Source organism: Oncorhynchus mykiss, chromosome 23 (assembly GCF_013265735.2).
Source record: "Oncorhynchus mykiss isolate Arlee chromosome 23, USDA_OmykA_1.1, whole genome shotgun sequence".
In the NCBI taxonomy this organism is placed as follows: domain Eukaryota; kingdom Metazoa; phylum Chordata; class Actinopteri; order Salmoniformes; family Salmonidae; genus Oncorhynchus; species Oncorhynchus mykiss.
In genome coordinates this window covers 18,789,474-18,805,573 of record NC_048587.1, presented here as the reverse complement: position 1 = coordinate 18,805,573, position 16,100 = coordinate 18,789,474, and the positions used below count along the sequence as shown (strand labels likewise).

The following is a 16,100-nucleotide window of genomic DNA, read 5'->3' as shown; positions in this document are numbered from 1 at the left end:
CATTATAGTAAACATATTTTTTTTATTATCAATTACTATCAATACAATTCAAGACATCACTGTTAACAATGACACACCCTTTATTTTACTGTACATCTGTCACATTTTTCTGTGCCCTCCATTTCTGTGGAATTTGGAAGCTGAGTACTTGTTTCCACATAGTCCTTCCCCTGGATCCAGAATGTGTAGGGAAACTCCACTGAAGAGGCAGCCCCTACTTCACCCTAGAGGATATAGGTTTCAATCTAGTGTTAGGGAGTCGAGAAGACAGAAAGACCCAATCTGTTTTTTTGTGCAACTTCATTTATTTATATAACAATGACTACTCTGTATCTCTATAATATAGTACTAAGAGTAGAAAAGATACCTTCACGTTCAGGGCGATGAGTCCAATCTCAAAGCACTTGTCCGGGGCAGTCCTCCTGATGATGTCATCCAGGACAGTGTAACAGGCCATGTTGGGTGATGACCCCTGGGGGAGAGACAGAAAGTCAGTTGAGGTAAGGGTGGCCAAAAGTTCCAGGCAGGCTAATGCTGTGTGAATAATAGCTGGCTAGTTAGATTTCATGGGACAGTGTGGCTGCTCAAACATCTCAACCACAGGGCACATCAAACTGACTCACCTGACTCAGTATAAGGTTGACAAAGTAAAATGATTTATGACTTGATAATCTCATAACACTACCTGTTTCATCAGTTGAACAGCGTGGAAGCTTGGGCAATGACACATTATTTTATCACCATCACCTGTGGCTGATAAGAGAAGTCTTTAGAAAATATAATAAAACATATATTTGAGCATTCAAAGAAAAGATAATCCAAATAGTTCACATACCTGCCGCAGCGCCCACCTGAAAAAGTGAGCAGGGTTATACAATGACAGAGATGACAGTCATAGAAAAATGTGCCTGTTACACTTAGTGTGAACCTGCAATCTGACTGTTACTTCAGTTGGAATATTTTAAACCACTTTCAATTCAACATGCGTTTCCCTTGCTCTAGTGGTTTTTTGATCATAAGGATGTAAAACTGTGGTGAATTGGCTATGAATGAGATTCCCTTTAAGCGATACATTAACAATAGTGTATTAAAACTTTACATAAACCTGCAATCTTTGTAGGATTAACAAACATGCAGTAAAATGGATTCATTGTGTACTGTGTCAACAAACACAGAGGGAAAGAAGTTCATCAGTGTGTGCAGTTCTTTGATGGAGTTGATTTTGGTAGCTGTAAACTTGCCATGTGTTCAGCGTATAGGCCACATCCAGGTAGGGGTGAGTCTCCCACCCTCCCTGGTGATTTGAAGGGGGCCCCTGAAGTAGAAACTCCTGAAAAACAGGACATGAGCAAAATCAGCTGAATCATATTACTACAACCTAACCTCATACCGTAGCTACGATGGAAGTATATCTAGACTCTGAAAATAAATACTCAACTACTGGAGCTTGCAATATGTCTTTTACATAATAAATAAGAAAGAGCAAGAGAAAAAACAGAAGACACCAACTTCCTCACCAACAGTTATGTTCCCCATGTTGTCTAACGCTATAAGTCCTGTTGAGAAAGGGAAGAAGTTGTTAGATCTGATACTAAATATGTAACCTGCACTTTTAGACCTGCTTCCACAGATGTTTTGTACCAACTTGTCTTGCAGGAATGGTCAGTAATAATAATTTAAAAAAAGAGAAAGTGGGGTTATTTAACCTAGATGAGAAACTTTGATATTGGAGATGGGGGGAATCGAGACTATTGTAAAGAGATTCCAGATTCAAAACAGTAGGTGTCAGGTTAGGGATCCATAAATAATGTAATATACAACTAAGACTAATGTGATTATATGGATTAGGACTCCCCCTAGAGGACCAAACACTTTAATGCACAAGTCTCAGTCACATTTATCAGTCATTTTCAGTTGTTACAGTAGATGTTCTACTGTCACTCAATGCTCTACAATGAGCAGGAAGATCATGATAAATCAACATTTAAAAAAAATAAAGTTTCAGTTCTCACCAAGTGTGTCATGTCCACTGACACGTTGCTTCTGTTCCAGAAATTCCTGCAAGATTTATAATTTGTAGTTTTCCAACATCTGTCATTTATATTTAAAATGGTTAGCCATGCCATTTCCCCCCAGGGAGTATTGGTACCTGGTAAGCCTTGGCTGAGTGTGCACTCAGCATGTTGTCATTGGGCTCTATAGTAAAGCCCTGCTCCCTGGCAAAAGCTACTGCTCCCTCCCCAACAAGCAGACTGTGGGGGCTTCTGTCCATCACCCTACGAGCCACCCGCACCGGAGCCCCAACCCTGGAAACCATAGTTTCATACCGTTACATTTATTAATGGGCTTCCCTATGACTATTCATTTTCACAGACATCTCTTTCCCATGCCATGGCAGTGGTTTTAGCAGGTGGTTCTCTCACCCCCGTAGTGCTGCGACTGCCCCGAACCTGCCAGTGATGCCCTCCATGATGGCAGCATCACACTCCAACACTCCCCCACTGTTAGGGAATCCTCCCCTCCCCACAATGTGAAGCCCAGTCTTTGGATCATCTTCAACATCTGGAAGAAATACAAGAGTTTCACAATGGACATAAGACATGCTGCACTGTGGAACTGTAGTAGATGAGTCACCCACGCCAACTCATGCCAACCTGCCATGGCCTCCTCTACAGCATCTGTGGCGTGTCCTCCAGCGGTAATCAGGGACCGTATTCTCTCCACGGAAGGCTGAGAGAAACCCCATGTCCCCACAGCTGCCATGGTTCCGCTGTCTGAAGAACTCTACTGGGTCTAGGAGGACAAAACACAGGGTTATAGTCCCAATCCATATACTAATTCAAGTCCCCACATCCAAGGCCTGGGATAAACAAATGAGTAAATAAACAAATGGATTAATGATGCACTACTAGCACTTTCCTCTCATCTTCTTTCCTTCATGAGTCATCACCATTGGAAATGCTGGATTGATGAAAGCAAGAGATCTCTACCTATGCATTTACTGGGCAAAATATAAGGGGTTGTAGAATATGGACATGACCAAGAATTAAACACACTGATTTCACCACGACCAGTATAGATCTCTATACGACTCTGGATACAACAAATAGGCTACAAATCATCATTAGATTCTGAGAGGATCCTTGGTTTAAGTTATGCAACTGCCATGCTTGTAATGATTATTGCATGTTTGTTTACATCAGTACTTGGAAGAGGGTAGCTGCTTTTATCAACGGGGGTGTATTAACATACACTAGCGTTGCTCCCAACTGTATTGGGTTGCACAAAAAGAGGGAATTAGAGACCTTCCAAACGTGGGTCAGTTATAGACCCATTTCTTCTCTGCTTACCTCATGTCAAAATAAAAGCTCCCCCCCCCCCAAGTTGTTCATTTTTTGGCCACATGACGCATGTGCATAACTATTATTTATTTATATTCCGCGTCATAGTGACCAACCGACCGGCACAGTAAGTCGAAATTGAATTGTATTTAACTCGCTTCCTGCGCACTGTTTTTGTGCAACCCAATTCAATTGGGCTCAAAGCTAGTGTATGCATTGTAAATACACCCGCTTTGCTAAAAGCAGCTAGAGAGACTGGGTCCAAAGGCTATACATCGCCTACCTTCGTTCTCTTTCAGCTTCCCTGTACAGTACAACTCACATATATTATTTATGCTTATTTATGTTAAACGAAGCTGCCAATATATACAATTTAAAAAAACAGAACAAGAAAAATAGAACCACTGTAAAATGTTGTCTACCACTTGCCAACGAAAGTGATTTTCTTCTTCGATGAAGAAAACTGTGGTTGGCATCCACTGTTGCATTACCGCCACCTACTAGACTGGAGTTGAACTCTCTTAATACATTGTTTACATTTTTTTATAGCCTACCATCTGACACTACACTCACAAATTAAAAAGTATATATTAATAAATAAAAACCACCCTACTCCATTATTTAAATCTATGTAGTCCTACTTCAGGCCAACAGCCTGAAAGGATGGAATATCACCACTTAACACACCCTGTAACTCTTCTGACGTCAAGTCTCGCGCACCCAAATACTTCTGCAGCTACCACCATAACCTCAATTTTCTGCAATTTACGTTCCATCCCTGCAGTACAGTTGATAATCATTGCTATATCACTTGTTGGCTTATTTCTCTGTACTGGTACAGCTCTACTACGCACACCACTGCTCTCAGGATCCCTCCCTCCTGACCCATCTTTCTCTACTTTCTTCACTGCCTCAGCATATGACAACATGGTTAAAACAATCATTTTGATATCCTTGCATCCATAGCTCTGTCTATTAATCTGAGAGTGTTTTTTTTTTTCCAAAACAGAGGTGGGGCAACCTTTTTGTTATTGTTTCATCTGTGGATTTGCCCTTTAAACAGCTCAAGATATCAGTGTCACTAACAAAAATGTAAACAATAGGCTTGTAGCAAATGCAGCATATGGCTTTTATTTTTCACATGTAAATAGCCCTTTTCAGTAGTGCTCAAATCGTGCCATTCCATGTGCGCAGCATTTATTTTTCAACTCGAATCAATGAGCCCAATCAGTCCCCCATGACAACAAAATCCTGAAAAACAGAGTAGAGCTGTTTAGTAAGTACTTAGTTTTGGGGTCATGCTCAGGTTAAACAATTTGGCTAATCTATACTTCCATATTTCCAAATTCTATTCTTGAAGATCAAGGGGTATAACATTTATTGGAATGACTGAAATTCTAATAAACTTTGGTTTTTAATGTAAAGATATCATTTAATCGTATTATTATATGTAGTAGAAAGTGAAGGGTTAGAAGAAGCCTACATAACCAACCCATAAAGTTAAATACAACATCCATATATGGCCAGCTATGTATACTTTAACATTGATTTATTCTGCAATAGATGCCGTTCAATTGGTAACATACATTTTTGTCTTCTTTTAATGCTTCTTAAGGGGAAAGTAATCTAAATGTAACGGAATGTAATCAGATTACGTTACTGAGTTTAGGTAATCCAAAAGTTACATTACTGATTACAGTTTTGGACAGGTAACTGTAATGGATTACATTTAGAAAGTAACCTACCCAACCCTGTCGACATCCCATAGTCCCCACCTCTTCCTTTCCTGACCGGTGCAGGTGCGGCAGGGTAGCCTAGTGGTTAGAGCGTTGGACTAGTAACCGGAAGGTTGCAAGTTCAAATCCCCGAGCTGACAAGGTACAAATCTGTCGTTCTGCCCCTGAACAGGCAGTTAACCCACTAGGCCGTCATTGAAAATAAGAATTTGTTCTTAACTGACTTGCCTAGTAAAATAAAGGTAAAAAAAAAAAATATATGATAAAATTGCCTCATCTTACTACTAGCATCCCACTCCCTTTGCCAAAGATCAAGCCCTTTTGCCCGGATCAAGAACTTGACTTCTCTCTGGCTCAGCGAGAGCTGAATATCTACTCCTTCTCTCCTCACAGCACTCTTAGCCACCACATCGTCCTTCTCATTACCCTCCTGACCCACATGGACGGGAACCGAGAAAAATCTTACCACCACTCCCATCCTCTCCAATCCCAATAACATCACCATCATCTTCACAAACAAGTCTGTCATATCCGACCTGCCCATCTTCACATTACTCAACACTGCCGTCGAATCAGAGCAGATCACCACTCTGAGTGGTTTCACCTCCTCCACCCATCTCAAACCTAGCCAACTCGGCTGCATACACTGACACATAATCAGTTGACCGCTTACATACTCTAAGATTGAAATATGGGATGTACACTCCTGCCCCCACCCTAACACTGACTGGATCATTTGAATCATCTGAATATATCCTTAAAAATGAATAAAAACGGATTATCTATATATCTCTCCACACACCGTCTCACGCACCTTCCTACACTTAACTTTAATATGCTCAACATCTCCTCCAACGTAAGCCTCTCATCAAACCACATACCTAAATACACCCAACCTATATCCTGTCCGTATATTTGCAGCCTAACATCTTCAACCTTCCTCCTAGAATACACCATAAAGCAGGACTTGGCCATAGACATCCTAAACCCCCATGTTAGAGACCAATCTTCCACAACTCCCACAACTTCTTGCATCTTCCTCATCACATATTTAACTTTCCCACCTCTCTTCCATAAAAAATACACAACACTCATCACCTCTTTTATTTTCAGGGCCTCTCCTATCTCTGTACTAACTGTCACCAGGGCATCCATGGCAGACATCCCTCTCCTGAACCCACTCAGTGCTACGCTCATCAAACCCTTAAGAATGGCTTGACAGTCCTGACAGTCCCCGGGAGCTGGAGTGGTGTCACACTTTCTCCCCATCCCTAGCAAACACAGCTGATTAAATAAATTGCATTCATGATTAGTTGATTGATGGAGTCAGGTGTTTTAGCTGGGGCTGGGGGAAAAATGTGACACCAATCAGGACCCCGTGGACTGTCATGACTCTCCATACAGTGGATCAAAGGACCCATCAGCTAGGCAAATGCTTGGGGATAGCCAGACCCCCTCTCTCCCACAGAAGAGGGGAAGGGGGGGCTGGCTCTGCCGGTCTTGACACCTTAACACTGGGTTGTATATTTAGAGAGAACGTTCTCTTCCTTTCCCTGCAGTATTGGAAGACTGAAACGTCTTTGTTACAGAGAGTGTGGCCCACCTAAAAACTATAACATCAAAAGATTGGACATTGGAACATTATTTCTGAAATTCAAATGTTTGGAATGGTTGGTGGGGATGTAAATAATAAACATGTCATATTGTTTATTATTTTGTGATGTCATAAAGGATGGTATAACTAAATAACTGTATCCCTGAGGGTGTACACATTCTAGTTGTCAGGTTTGCATCTAAATGTTGTATAAAATATATGATTATGTATGATAATACTTTTGGGAAGATAGCAATGTGATTTTAGATTAGATAATTGTTTTCCATATAAACTTGTGACAAATTAGTAATCATGCCCAAGTGAGCACAGGCATTGTGTTCGCGTGATGGAACGCTCCCTTTTTATAAAAGCCTTTGTAACTACATTTCCATGAGACCAGCCAACATACAGCGCGAGCTGAACATGACAAATGGTTTAAACTCTACAGACCAGAAAACGTGAGACAGTAGTCCATACGTTTGAAATGGTGAAACTCTGACTCTCAATCCCTACAGAAGAAGAAGAAACTCACTAGACCATAGCATTTACCAGTCTGCAGCTGGCATGTAAAGTAGTCTAGGACATTTGACCAAAGACACAAGGGTGAAGAACAGATCCCTATCAGACAACCATTCATAAATCTCAAGTAACTGTTCTAACAACCACTCCACTACCAGAGAAGCTCTGCAAAGGACATTGTGACCTCTCGTGGACAAACCAGAGTCTTATATCCCTCGACAACTTCACCATAGGACCCACCAAGTTCAACAGAGATGGACGACGATCAAGGACAGCTCCGCGTAAATATATATTGCATTTCTAATCTGAATGAGCGGTGGTTAGTGTGCTAATTATTCATATTTCCGTGAGCGTAGCTTCCAAATGTAACAACGATAGTTGACTCTCCCTTTCCCTCTCTTTCCATCCTTCCATCTTTTATAACCAAACGGTTATGCTTTTGTTAGTCCACTAGGGACCTGTTTTCATTGTATTACATTAGTAATCAATAACCTATACTGTGTGTGTGTGTTTATGTATTCTGTGTTATTATTTAGTTAGTTAGTAAATAAATAATTACGCCAATTTGTGTATTGCTGATTCATCAATACAGTTAATGTTCCTTCAGATATCAAGGAGTATGTGACATTCAGAATGAGACTGACGAGGTAATGATTAATCAGTGACTGTTATTGAGATACATATCTTCCAAGAGTTTAATTTGGGAGATGGTAACTTGTTAAACAACTTTTTCTGTGGTGCCCCAAATGCCTAATGAGTTAATTGTTACATGATTAATTTAATTGAGTAACAATTAAACATAATTAATTGATTTAATAAATAACAGTCATCACATTATTGCAAGTCGCGTCACAACAACTGGAGTTGCCCACACCTGCCCTAGAGTCTAAGCTAACACATGGAATTGTTTAAAGATGGTCATATTTGAATTGTAGGACTCATTTCGGTATCAAAAAATGTTTTCTAAATTATTTGATGAAACATTGAATTTGACCTTACCGCTATTAGCCTATAGAAATGCATTACATAACAGATTCATACATTGAAAAACAGATAGTAAAAAATAAAAAAAATCTAAAGGAAGTTTGTTTTGAAGTGTTTGTCCTATATCTGAGACATATAAGAAAGATCAGATTATTTTTTTAAATTGACACATATTTAATACCTGTTTTTAGGCACTAAACTACTTCTAAATATACTTCCATCATTTTTTAAAACTGGTACAGGGCTACCTTCAGACAAGTCTTGTATGTGTTCTCAACTTTCAATAGTGGGGTCATATTAATGTGTAGCCCAAACTGTTCGGACACTTCAGACAGAAGTTGGCATATCTGTGGTACCGACTTCAGACACGATCATGTTCATGAGAGTCTCATCTTTCCATAGAGGGGTCCTAATAGTTTCTAGGCCAACCGTTCAGACACTACCATTTCGTGAGAAGGTCAATTTTCGGGAAGTCTCATGGTCCGACTAACATCGCTGTAGCTCTTCCACCTTTCCCCACAGATGCGGGTGGCCGACATCGGCGGATGTGGTTGATTGAGACGTAGCCCATGCAAAAAACAGATTTTTCTAGCTGGTTTTATGGGGATTTTTTAACTATGCTAATTGATTTTCTTCAGAACAAAGTTGACTACAAGTACAAAGTTGCCATTGTCTTTGCAATTGATACAAACAAATAACGTATAAAAAGATGCTTCAAACGTGTTACATCTGCTCCTACCACGTCCTCTACTTCTCATCCCGTGTCTTCCTAACCTGCCGCCACTCTCCCAGTGCTCTCTCCCTCTTCCTCTGTGTGTGTGTGTGTGTGTGTGTGTGTGTGATTGTGTGGGCGGAGCCAGGTGTGCTGGAGGCAGAGCAGATCTACACCAGCTGCAACCTGTTCCATAATCAAGACCTCTACAAATACTCAGCTCTGCCACTTCCACGCTGCCAGATTGTAACCTCTGCTTAGTCAATCTGCGGTTTTAGCCGGTTGTTCCTGATTAGAGCCTGTGTTTGTGTTATGCCTGTTTTCCCTTGCCTGATGCTGTTTTCCTCTCCGCTACAGTTCTGCCCACTCTGACCCCGTCTCCAGTCCCACGTCTTGTTAGTTCTGTTACTCTGTCCTGAACCCACCAATCCACTGCGTCCTTGGATTTCTCTCCCCGGACCTGCTTACCCAGTCCCAACTCGCCTCTCTCCAGCCTCAGCCTCTGCACTTGGCTTCCTGCAACCCGCCCAAGCTTCCCCTGACCTGCACCCCATCCTCCACCTGTGTTTCAATAAATACCTTGGTTACCTCATCCCAGTCTGCTCTTGGGTTCACCTGTTCCGCTCTGCATGACAAAATGACAACCGGATATGCCTATTTCAATCATATTCATGTTCAATCAATTGAGTAATATTTTACTACTTTCTGTAATTTGTCTCAATTTATTTCATGATGTGTAGCCTCAAAATTCAAAAGGCACTCGCACATCTGAGCTATAGTATCTTTGTTGCAGGTACATGATAATAAAGTATGTACTTTGTATGAATATTTATGAAATTGTTATATTTGGTAACACATGTTTATTTTTCTCTTGACGACAGCAACATTTGATGCACTGAACGGATGTGGGTGGAGCTGCAGATTAAAAACACTTACAAAGCTCTGATGAATGCCTTGAGGCCAATACGTAAGCTTAATAAACAGTGATACTAGCAAGAACAGTGTGCAGGTTTCTCTTTTATTTCGTTGTTGCATAACGTGCACAATGATGTGCCAAATTGGTGATTTAGTGCATTTTTATTGGGTAAGCATTACATTAGAAAAAGCCACCTCAATATTTGCTGCACTAGGTTGTAATAGGAGCTGATCCGTAGTCACTATTGTGAAATAATTATGTTAAATTAAGATTTGAATGGAGAAAGCTAATCTGAGAGCAGCGCTCCCTTTCTTTTGACACTATCGACACATTGTAACGCTCGTCTGAAGAAGGGGACCAAAGTGCAGCGTGGTACGTGTTCATGATTATTTATTCAAACTGAACACGGTAACAAAGTGGAACAAAACGAAACAGTTCTATCTGGTGAAAACAGAAAACAACTACCCACAAAACACAGGTGCCTAACTACCCACAAAACACAAAGCTGCCTAAGTATGATTCTCAATCAGAGACAACTATAGACAGCTGCCTCTGATTGAGAACCACACCCGGCCAAACACACATAAATAGAAAACAGAGAAATAAAGAAACTAGAATGCCCACCCTAGTCACACCCTGGCCTAACCAAAATAGAGAATAAAAGCCTCTCTATGGCCAGGGCGTGACACACATGCTCCAATGACACACTTAGCGACTGTTCTCTTTGCATGGTGTTTTGGAAAACGCATGTTACATCTTTACTACAACGACCGAAGATGTATCTTTAAAACACTTGTAAGCCTAAATTCCATCGCTATTGGGAAACCGGGCCCTGGTCTCGTGGCCTCCCATCCCTACAGCTCCCGCCCAGCACAGTCAAAGCTCTTCTCTGTCCTGTCACCCCATGGTAGAAACGAGCTTCCCCCTGAAGCTAGGACAGCAGAGCCACTGCCCATCTTCCGAAAATGTCTGAAACCCTACCTCTTCAAAGAGTATCTTAAATAAGACATGTCAGTCTTATTATCCCCCCAAAATTAAATAAATAAATAATTTCTTTTCCTTTCATCAAATCATTTTATATACCTTCAGGGGTCCTAAAATTCTAAATCAAATGGCTAAATGATCAATTTTATGACCATCTTTAAACAATTCCACATTTTAGTTTAGTAGATGTTGAGATCTAAGTGCTTAGACCTAGGCCTACTTAAGATGAATGCACTAAATGTATGTCACTCTGGAGCATCTGCTAAATGACTTAAATATAAAATGTAAACCCACAGGTGCCCCAATCTCATCCTGGTTAAAATTACCTCATCTTTCCTCTGCTACCCCACATACCCCCTCACACCCCTTACAGATCCCTTGATGACAAAAAAAAGTGCTGTCCCCTTTTCTCCTACTCCCACTCTATCTGACACTTCCATATGACGCACTAAATGCACATAGACCAATCTGTACAAAATATAAAATAAAATAACAGGAGACAAAAATCACAACAAAAATCATAACATACTGTCTCAGCCTCCAGTATTTATGCTGCAGTAGTTTATGTGTCGGGGGGCTAGGGTCAGTTTGTTATATCTGGAGTACTTCTCCTGTCCTATTCGGTGTCCTGTGTGAATCTAAGTGTGCGTTCTCTAATTCTCTCCTTCTCTCTTTCTCTCTCTCGGAGGACCTGAGCCCTAGGACCATGCCCCAGGACTACCTGACATGATGACTCCTTGCTGTCCCCAGTCCACCTGGCTGTGCTGCTGCTCCAGTTTCAACTGTTCTGCCTTATTATTATTCGACCATGCTGATCATTTATGAACATTTGAACATCTTGGCCATGTTCTGTTATAATCTCCACCCGGCACAGCCAGAAGAGGACTGGCCATCCCACATATGCTCTCTCTAATTCTCTCTTTCTTTCTCTCTCTCGGAGGACCTGAGCCCTAGGACCATGCCCCAGGAATACCTGACATGATGACTCCTTGCTGTCCCCAGTCCACCTGACTGTGCTGCTGCTCCAGTTTCAACTATTCTGCCTTATTATTATTCGACCATGCTGGTCATTTATGAACATTTGAACATCTTGACCATGTTTTGTTATAATCTCCACCCGGCACAGCCAGAAGAGGACTGGCCACCCCACATAGCCTGGTTCCTCTCTAGGTTTCTTCCTAGGTTTTGGCCTTTCTAGGGAGTTTTTCCTAGCCACCGTGCTTCTTCACCTGCATTGCTTGCTGTTTGGGGTTTTAGGCTGGGTTTCTGTACAGCACTTTGAGATATCAGCTGATGTACGAAGGGCTATATAAAATAAATTTGATTTGATTTGATTTGATAACAGCCATAGTTCTTCCAATAGAAAGCATATGGAACAGGAGGACATTAGGGAACAGGGAGAGACAACTGAACACACGAGACTGTAATCCCAACCCCAATCAGCAGAGGGTGTGATATGCATTCAACATTAGATAAGGCCTGCTCTCTGCCAGGCTCCAGTTAGTGATCTGAGCAATGGAGACAGCTGCTGAAAACAACAGCCAAAGAATAAGCTATCATGGTAACACAAACACAGCACTGTTGATCAATTTCAGCTTTGAATAGATAGGAGCTACTGTGGGGGATAAAGATAATTCAATCCACATCAATAGGACTTAAAAGGTTTACTTTACACTATACCAGGTAGTGGAGAGTGGGGTAAGTTGAGCCATTTTTTACATTCAGCATCACTACGTCAAAGGAAATATAGTATTTTTTAAACAAAGATATTGTATAGACATATATTTTAGGATGTTGTGTATCCCTGGAAATAATCAGAATTCATATAAACATTACAGTTTTGAAAATATAGCCATTCCCACCAAAATTGTCTCTTGGCACAAACTACCCCGGGTAGGGGGTAAGTCGAACCACGGGACAGGGTAAGTTAAGCCGCCTACACATTTCTGTACTGAATGAAATATTACCACTACCTTTTTAGAACCATGTCTATCTTTATTTCCCAAACACAAATCAACAATCACGATCATGTTTTTTGTCTTTGTATGATTTTAAAACGTATTTTTACACAGGCTAAAGACCAAACAAACACTGTACTTTTTAAAACTACTTTAACATAGGCCCCGTTGTTACTTCATATCTCAGCGATAATGCCTTGCATTACGCCTGGGAAAAAAAAACACTTCAATTTGCTCAACTGGCCATTGGCTCAACCATTGCTTCAACTTACCCCATGACCATTGACTCAATTTAACCCAAGGCAAACATTTTTACTCTATTAGCCTGCACAGCTACAAGAATGCACTTTCATGCTAGGTTTAGGACCTCATATTGAAGCTTGTATATACCCTAACTGATGACCCTAACTGATAAAAGCGTCATGAAATCTTTGACTTGTTGAAAATCTGTTTGTTTTTTTACGCAGCTTGCTTACCACGTTTTCCATGTGGTTTCTTCCTTCACAGACTCCATGAAATGATGACCTCTTCCTAAATATTTGGTCAAATCCCACAATCTGTTAGGGCCTAGATAAAGCAGTCCCAACAGCAGAGTCCCAACAGCAGAGTCCCAACACCTCACCATGGCTACACCTGGCTTTAAGTGGAGTTTTGTCTGGCAGCGAAACAGTTCATTTAGCCTCCTTTACTACCTTTAAAAAAAACATAGCTGATATGGCAGACTTGCTTAATCAAATGTGGTTCTGCTGACATTTGAGATGTACAAACTATGGGGACGACAAGCGGATAAGAGGCTATCCGTAATTTCGATTAAGACATTAATGAGCAAGCTACGATGGACGTAGTCAATATAACTATTTGTTCAGCACTTTTTAAATGTACGGTGACAGAATTCAGAACATGGGCCGTTCTTACAGTGCATTCTCTGTACAAGTCAGAACCATAGGATAAATAAAGGGGACATATAAACAGACAATGAAAACTCTTGCAATATTTGATGATTACATTTCTCTAAAACAGGTAATAGGCTATATGTGCACCACCAAGTTAGAACAAGTAGGCGAAATTAAGAGGTGAAAATATACAAAATTATTGAACGCCGTTTGGGTCTTTGCGTGTCAAAAAAGATACATGTCATATAACAGTATTTGATGCATTAAATAAGCTTTTAATTTGTCACGACAAATAACACAATTCTATAATAGAATTGTTATTTGACGTGACAAATGAAAAGCTTATTTAAACACTAGCCAAACAAGCACACACCGGGCCACGAACGATAAGGGAAAGGGGGATACCTAGTCAGTTGTACAACTGAATGCCTTCAACTGAAATGTGTCTTCTGCATTTAACACAACCCCTCTGAATCAGAGAGGTGCGGGGGGGCTGTCTTAATCGACATCCACGTCTTCGACAACCAGGGAACAGTGGGTTAACTGCTTTGCTCAGGGGCAGAATGACAGATTTGTACGTTGTCAGCTCGGGGATTCGATCCAGCAACCTTTCAGTTACTGGCCCAACGCTCTAACCACTAGATGTATTTACAATACCACATTGGTGAAAATTATTAGGATGAAGCACAGGGGCTACTAACAGCTTACTACACAACATACATGTAATATGACTTTCTTATCTACAGTATACATTGCTCCCTTGCATATTACATAATATATGCAGCAGCATACAAGACGTTTTTGGACTCACCTTGTGAAGGTGGCACAGCGGTCTTTTGTAGGCATATTTTGTCATCAAACTTAGTCATCAAAGTATGGCATTCTCTGGATTTATGGTGGGAATTCGGGGGGAAAAACACAGCCACTCCATTGAATAGCAGGCGGTTAGTGGTTTCTTTGCAATGCTTGCAGTTAGCCACTGTTTCCTTCCAAATGACTTCTTGTTGAATTTGCGATTTCCAAATTGTTGTGTAATCTTTATGTCCAATGGCCGATGAGAACCGATACGTTTTGGCTATAATTTCTCTTCATTTTTGACAGGGATTAAAAAGGATTTGCTAGTAGATTGTCGACTTGATGACAAATGATGATGACTGCTAGCTAAGACTTTGAAAGTAAGATGTTGACATGATCAGTCCGATCAAAGCTACTGTACATATAATGTGATTTGACATCCTTTTATCTGTGGCCAATGACCTTGAGCCTTCTTGGAAGGGCACTTCTAATCTAAGTCTATGACAGGACCCAAAGGGCTCACATTCTTGATGTCTACCCTTACTATAGGCGGTGATGTAGTGTCCCGAAGAATGACAGAACACTGAGCCAATCGTTGTGCAGTGCTGAGCCAATTACGGTGCAATGTTCCTATTTTCTGCTGGCCTGCCCCCCCCCCCCCCCCCCCCCCACTACAGAAGCACTGAGCTAGGCTGAAACACCTGCATTTTGGAGCTGCCTGTTTGTATGCGGCTTTTTTAACTCAATGATATATACAGTGCCTTGCGAAAGTATTCGGCCCCCTTGAACTTTGCGACCTTTTGCCACATTTCAGGCTTCAACCATAAAGATATAAAACTGTATTTTTTTGTGAAGAATCAACAACAAGTGGGACACAATCATAGTGGAACGACATTTATTGGATATTTCAAACTTTTTTAATAAATCAAAAACTGAAAAATTGGGCGTGCAAAATTATTCAGCCCCCTTAAGTTAATACTTTGTAGCGCCACCTTTTGCTGCAATTACAGCTGTAAGTCGCTTAGGGTATGTCTATCAGTTTTGCACATCGAGAGACTGAATTTTTTTCCCATTCCTCCTTGCAAAACAGCTCGAGCTCAGTGAGGTTGGATGGAGAACATTTGTGAACAGCAGTTTTCAGTTCTTTCCACAGATTCTCGATTGGATTCAGGTCTGGACTTTGACTTGGCCATTCTAACACCTGGATATGTTTATTTTTGAACCATTCCATTGTAGATTTTGCTTTATGTTTTGGATCATTGTCTTGTTGGAAGACAAATCTCCATCCCAGTCTCAGGTCTTTTGCAGACTCCATCAGGTTTTCTTCCAGAATGGTCCTGTATTTGGCTCCATCCATCTTCCCATCAATTTTAACCATCTTCCCTGTCCCTGCTGAAGAAAAGCAGGCCCAAACCATGATGCTGCCACCACCATGTTTGACAGTGGGGATGGTGTGTTGCTTTTACGCCAAACATAACGTTTTGCATTGTTGCCAAAAAGTTCAATTTTGGTTTCATCTGACCAGAGCACCTTCTTCCACATGTTTGGTGTGTCTCCCAGGTGGCTTGTGGCAAACTTTAACCGACACTTTTTATGGATATCTTTAAGAAATGGCTTTCTTCTTGCCACTCTTCCATAAAGGCCAGATTTGTGCAATATACGACTGAT

At 41.0% G+C, this 16,100-nt stretch overlaps 1 protein-coding gene across 3 annotated transcripts in view; it reads right to left on the bottom strand.

Annotated features, from left to right (window-relative positions):
- Nucleotides 1-7: 7 nt before the first annotated feature.
- The window catches only part of zgc:153169 (N(4)-(beta-N-acetylglucosaminyl)-L-asparaginase), an 18,832-nt gene continuing 2,739 nt past the window's right edge, over nt 8-16,100 (bottom strand). Inside the window, exons 1-11 of one of the 3 annotated variants that reach the window (XM_021580379.2) lie at nt 3,625-3,808; nt 2,655-2,793; nt 2,424-2,562; nt 2,150-2,306; nt 2,013-2,058; nt 1,518-1,556; nt 1,242-1,330; nt 836-851; nt 686-753; nt 368-472; nt 8-224 (exon numbers count right to left, since the gene is read on the bottom strand). In XM_021580379.2, coding sequence (XP_021436054.1) covers nt 81-224; nt 368-472; nt 686-753; nt 836-851; nt 1,242-1,330; nt 1,518-1,556; nt 2,013-2,058; nt 2,150-2,306; nt 2,424-2,562; nt 2,655-2,763 — 912 coding nt within the window. In that variant the 5' untranslated portion in view covers nt 2,764-2,793; nt 3,625-3,808 and the 3' untranslated portion in view covers nt 8-80. Of the gene's footprint in view, nt 225-367; nt 473-685; nt 754-835; nt 852-1,241; nt 1,331-1,517; nt 1,557-2,012; nt 2,059-2,149; nt 2,307-2,423; nt 2,563-2,654; nt 2,794-3,624; nt 3,809-16,100 lie in introns of those variants that run through there. The other 2 variants (XM_021580382.2, XM_021580381.2) reach the window with 2 other exon arrangements.